At 47.5% G+C, this 6,174-nt stretch overlaps 1 protein-coding gene across 1 annotated transcript in view; it reads right to left on the bottom strand.

Annotated features, from left to right (window-relative positions):
- The window catches only part of LOC102675675 (nuclear receptor subfamily 4 group A member 2), a 37,303-nt gene extending 31,135 nt beyond the window's left edge, over nt 1-6,168 (bottom strand). The window contains exon 1 of the mRNA XM_006609639.2: nt 4,113-6,168. Within this exon, the coding sequence (XP_006609702.1) occupies nt 4,113-4,374 (262 nt within the window). The 5' untranslated portion in view covers nt 4,375-6,168. The remainder of the gene's footprint in view (nt 1-4,112) is intronic.
- Nucleotides 6,169-6,174: the final 6 nt, after the last annotated feature.

Raw genomic sequence — 6,174 nt, 5'->3', positions numbered from 1 at the left:
CGAGCGAGGAGAGAAATTATAGGCTGGCGTTCGAAACGGCGTCAAAACTCGCGCGGAATACGTTTCCGCGCGGTGAAATCTATTTCAGGTGAAACAAGGCCGCGCGTCAGCCGATCGCGTTACACATTTTTACTCGGTTCGCCCGAATTACCATAAACTTGTCGGGCATGCGGCCGACAGCAGCAGCCTCGTCAAACCGACCGACTCGTTGCGTACGTCGCATACGACTCCTCGATTACCCGTTTCTTCCTTTCTTTTCATTTTCTCCGCCAAGCCTGTCAACCTCCGAGCCTCTTTCTTTTTTTTTTTTTTTCTTTTTGTGCCCCTGTTTAGGACTTCGAAGCGACGCCCCGATCTCTATCGATCCGTCGTTGATCAACCGTGCTAAAACACGACGAATCGAGTCCTCCCGATATTTATAGCGCCCACTGTCCGACTACTGACCCTTTCACTGTTGGCACGCGGGTTCATACGCGTCAACGTCACTTATCGATTCTGAGACTTATCGTTACGCACAGTCACACAATCCCATTACTCGGCCCGGCCCGAGTAATCTCTCTCTTTCTCCCGGAGAGAAAGAACACGTTTTGCATCGGCTCGGGATCGAGCTCCACTGGCCCCCAAGTAGAACGCGAGGAGAAACGCAAATGCAAAGTAGATATAACGCACGCGTGTCGATAGATATTTTCTGCGGATCGTTCGATTTTATACGCTTGATTCCCCCTCTCCTCGAGTTTTCCGTCTCGCGTTTCCATCCATCGTATGCTCGTGATGAGCGTATAATTGGACGTTACGCAACGTTAAATTACCACGAGCTGCTCGATCAACGTTTATCGACTTCGGTATCGGTTTCGATTAATTATAATTATCACCGTACAGCTTCTTCCCCTTTCTTCCCCAATGAAAACCAGCGTTCCTTGCACGCTCGATGAAAGTTTTCGCGGCGAGGAGTCGCGCCGAGTCAGGAACCGTTACATAATTGAACAGGCGGCGTAACATTTATGCAATATGAATCGTCGCCTCCGTCCACCAGCCCAGCGCCTTTTCAACCCTCGCTCCTTCGCTGCCCCCTGAACCAAGCTAAGCTCGCTTCCCGATCGCGTGTCTCGCCCCGGAAACAACAGCCTATTCCCCGCCCACGCGTAACCGCAGTCTCATGAAAAACGCAAACCCGCAATCGTGAGCCTCGTTTCAATCTCGGCCAACCTGTCGTCGCGATTCCTCCTCGCGATTCCACGCGTGCGTCTCGCCATTCCCTCCCTTCCCCCCTTATTTTCTTTTCGCGAGACCTGAAATCGTACGCTCGTTAAGAGAAAACTCGTGAAGAGAAAGGCGAGAAGAAGAAGAAGAAGAAGAAGAAGAAGAAAAGAAAGAAAAAAAGAAAACAGCGAGGTGTTCTGAATGAAACGAACGTGAACGTGTCCTCGTGTAAATCCGTCCATGTTTGTAGTTCACGCGTTGTACGATCGTCGTGCAACGCCGCGCACATTTTAAACGACAGGATGATTCACGATTTCGAAGATGGTGTTGAAAACGCGTGTAGCCTTAAAATTTACATTGGCGGAGACGCGGAGAGGTCGTGTTAGACGTGTTGCGCGGCGGTGAATCGTCCGTTCTCCGTTCATCGTTCCAACACGGGGAAAACGTGAAAAGTGTAACGGCACGTGACGCACGGAGTCCTCGTCGTCTCTTTGGTCGCCTTTGTGTCCCGGCCAAGCAGCCGCGGATCGCCTGCCTCGCACGTATATTTAGTTTGCCCAGTAAAACAATGCAATTGGCCTCTAGGAAGCGCTGTCCGTTCCACGGGCACTCGCCGTCAAAATACTATCCAATTTTACGATTCTACGAACAATCTCGATTATTTTCACTTCGTCATTTAACCATTTTGACGATCGACTCGAATCGTTAAGCTTCACTTTCCGTATACTCGCCCCTGTCGTTAAATCGGACACGCGGATTATTCTACGTAGATCGTAGGTCAGAATGTAAGAATTCTATCGAGTTTCCGAGAAATCCACGCACGATACCAAGATATTTTCGTTAATCCACGTTTTCGAATTCGAACGTATACGTACGTGCATTTTCAATGGGCTTTAATGGGATGGTATTACCGTCGTATTAAATCGTCGAATATTATTCCTTCGATCGAAAAGTTGCATCGATATGATAATTATTCGTAATAAAATAAATTGCGTATACGCTTTTACAGGTTTTTGTAATCGAGCGAAGATTTCATCGTCGATTATATATAGGATGGGATATCGTGGAAAGACTGACACGCGTTCGCCGAGCGCGTTTAAAAAGAATTAAGTAGTTACGGACGTGCCAGCTCAGACGGCCGACGATGCACGTCTCGCTAATGTCTGAGTCTGATTGCGGCTAACTACTTGTGCCGTGAAACGGCGACCATCGCGTTATTCCGAAGGTCTATTAACGTAATACATTCTCGTGCCACGTGTCACCGGCTATCCGTAAACCAATCATTTTCCACGGACAAAGTATTCTCGAGATGGGTATTCTCTTTGTGTCTTGTGAGAAAGAGAAAGAGAAAGAGAAAGAGAGAGAGAGAGAGAGAGAAGGCGGAACAAGAAGGATTCGTCACTTCGATCGATTAGATCTCGATGCGTTTTACTTTTAGTCGAACTTTTACTCCCCTCGATTTACAGCCACCTTCATTTTCTTTTTTTCTTTTTTTTTTTTTTTTTCTTTCCATCCGCCCCCGCGAACCTTGCATATACATCGCAATTACATGCCCACGTATAACGGTCAGGCTGACAATCGATCGTCCATCGATATCTCAACGGCGGAGTTCGAAGTCGGTGCCGCGGCACAGGAGAGCAGCATTTAACGCGCGGAAGTCATAAGCGTTGATTTACCATTGTCACGGTCGTTACTCTCGGCGAACCTGACAATCGGTTTTCGCAATTCGACTGCGCAGCCACCGGGCACAACTCGGCACAATGCAACCGAACCAGCGACCGCACCTGCACTCGCGTTCTACGCGCCGGTTATATTTGTTCGTTCGCGTACTCTCTTCTTTCCTGCGCGGACAGGTCTCGTGCGGGCCAAGTATGTACGCGGAAAAGAAACGCCTGCCTTGCACTCGGCCGACTGCCAGACTATATTTACCTTAACGTGCTGATTACACCTGTAAAGTGTCCCATCGAACGCACAAACCTCGCTCCTCGATCGAGCGTCGTGTCCGTACTCGAAATTTCAAAAATCTCCTCGTTGGATCCAAATATTATTGAGGATGCACGGCAAAAAAAAAAAAAAAGAAAAAGAAAAAGAAAAAAAGAAAAAAAAACGACGATGATGGTGGTGATTCTTTTCGAAATGGAAACCGATGGAAACGATGTACAAAAGTATATATATATATATGTATATATAAAGTGAATGAAAGTTGTTGAAACTTTTTCTTCTTAGAAAAGAATCGATCTGAAGTGATTTCGTTGAAGGAAAGTTAACGACCAATAGGCGCGCTGTAACCTCTAGATCCTTTTCGCAGCTCGAATCGATTGGCTGAGAAGAAACGGTTAGAGGGGGTAATTCGTCCCTTCGCTCTATCGTTCGCACCTCATCTCCGTTTCGCTTTCGTTCCTTCGTCTTTAATGCCATCCCCATTAACCTTTTTCGTTTTCCGAATAGCAGCAGTATAGATATACACATGCGCGAATTCGTTGCACGTACGCCATTGTATTTAGATCTCCGATCGATTCATCGATCAGGTTTAAAGGTCTAAAGGTCTAAAGGTCGAATCTATCCTTCCCCCGATGGAAAGAACGAAAAATCGAATCGAAAAGACGAGTTCGATCGAATCGAGAAAACGCAAAAACAAAGCAACGCGAACGTCGATTGCTTCGTGAAAATAAAACGGAACACGTCGATCCATCTCCTCGATCGATAATCATTGTCAATCATCCAACCGTCACCACCACCATCACCACCACCACCACCTTTTAACCACAACCTGCCAGCCATCAGCGAGCATTGTACAATTTTTTTTTTTTTACACAATGGTTAAACTATAAACAGGACTGTCTCAAGGTCTTTGTTTCACGTTTTTCCCTCCTCTTTTTTTTTTTTTTTTTTTTTTTTACTAGATGACTTACACTTGTTCCAGTGATCGTGGCGTTGCGCCGCGTGATGCTCGAAGTTGCGATGATGGTCATGATTGTTGTTGGTGTCCGCCGCAATGGTGACCGGGTGGTACGGTGTAGTGGGTAGATGGATCGTCGTCGATCGATCTCGTTGATCGTGATCGCGATCGTGATTTTGATCGACGACCAGATGCCTGCCGGTGGTAGCACGCTGGTGAGTGGTCGCAGCACCAACTGCGGCTGCTTCCGTGGCTGTATCCTCCACGGTACGCATCGCACGTACGATCAGCAGCACTATGGCGCCTCGTTTTTACCCGTTTCATTCACCAAATCCAGTCGGATACACCGGGGATCCCGTCCCTCGATCTTGTGTCCCTCTCCCTCTTCTTTTCTTTCTCCCTTTTCAAACGTTCCCGCCGCGCGGACGACGATCGATCATCTCGACGACCGCAATCATCCTATCGCGAACGATCTCTCGCACTTTTCTTTATTTTCTTTTTTTTTTTTTTACTTCTCTTTGCCTCCTCCTTCCTTCCTTCCTTCCTTCCTTTTTTTCTTCCTTCCTCGTCACTTCGGATCCTCTCGTTTCTGTATACACGGCTTGCGCAAGCGCGCACGTACACGATCGGAACGTGGTTGAACGTGGAAAAGCGAGTTGGAAAAGTTACACGTGGTTTCGACGCGACAACAGCTGATCCCGCGCCTCCTCGAAAATACTCGGGCGGGGATCGAGCGCGGAGAATCGAGCAGATGATGATCCCGATGATATCACATCGATGACGATGGATGATCGAAGCGTGTTATTCTTATTCCATTGGGCGCGATAATCTCGTAAGAAAGATAGATTTCTTCTGAATGCTTACGATTTACGCCTCTCTCGACGATTTGGACGCAACAGTCGGAGCAACAGTCGTGAAGCAAAAGCGTACGCGAGAAGCGTGTGTAAAGTGAACGATGTATGTAAAACGATGATGAGCGACGGGGTATGAGAGTGAAAGGGGATAATTCACAGTCGATAATTCTCGTAAGCACGGCTCGTAAGCGCGGTGAATTTATCAGCCAACGTGGAATTCCTCGACTGTATCATTATCTGCGTGGATGAAAACGACAATCGACAGGACAAGAGAGAGAGAGAGAGAAAGAGAGAGAGAGAGAGCGAGAGAACAGGTACTACTGGTCTATAACGTGATCCGTGAATCGAAAGCCGCACACACATAACTCACCCACAACACAATGAAAACAAGTGGATGACACACGTGCATCACCGACCTGTCTGCGTTGTCGTAGGGCTAGACGAATCCTTCCGGAATACGTCTTCGGAGGTCAGCACTCCACCGAGGAGCTCGAACACTTCTCGCATGCAGAATCCTGTTATATTTTTCCCGCGTTCCTTCCAAAATTTATCGCTCCTCCGTCCCAAACGGTGACATCGTTGTCACTGTCAACGTCGTGGTGTTCTTCGAAATTCTCGTAAAATTGTTCCAGTCGATCCTGTCGACGAATCCTTTCGGCATCGGCACGCCGTGCACTCTTCCTCAAAATAGATCTTCTTACTGGCGAAATCACGGATTCAACGGGTTGTTGCCGGAAAACGTATCGCCGAGTCCCGTAACACGCGGAACCACGCGTGTTCGAAACGCGCCAGTAATCTCCCTCTCTTTCGTTGGTCACGCGAAACTCAAACACAAACGTCCTTGGCTACACCACCTTTTCTTCCTTCCTTCCTTCCTTCCTTCCTTCCTTCCTTCCTTCCTTTCTTCCTTCCTTTCTTCTCAGGGTACGTAAACCCTGGTTTCCTCGCACTTGACACGCTCTGTCTCACGATTATCCACCGTTCCGTTTGCACACGAAAACTCGATGCACAATCCTTTTTCTCTTTCTTTTTTTTCTTTTTCTTTTTTTCTTTTTTTTTTTCTTAGACACGGATCGAAAGAAATAACACCGCGACGAGTGTTGTACCGGCGTTGATCGCGGTTAAGAACGAAAGAGAAAGGAAGTAGAACTGAGAGAAATAGCGAGGAGACAGAGATAAAGAGAGAGAGAAAGAAAGTGAAAAACAGCGCGGGCACGTTTT

This window comes from Apis dorsata, unplaced genomic scaffold, assembly GCF_000469605.1.
Source record: "Apis dorsata unplaced genomic scaffold, Apis dorsata 1.3 scaffold_58, whole genome shotgun sequence".
NCBI classification, from domain to species: Eukaryota; Metazoa; Arthropoda; class Insecta; order Hymenoptera; family Apidae; genus Apis; species Apis dorsata.
This window is presented reverse-complemented; position numbering and strand designations above follow the sequence as displayed.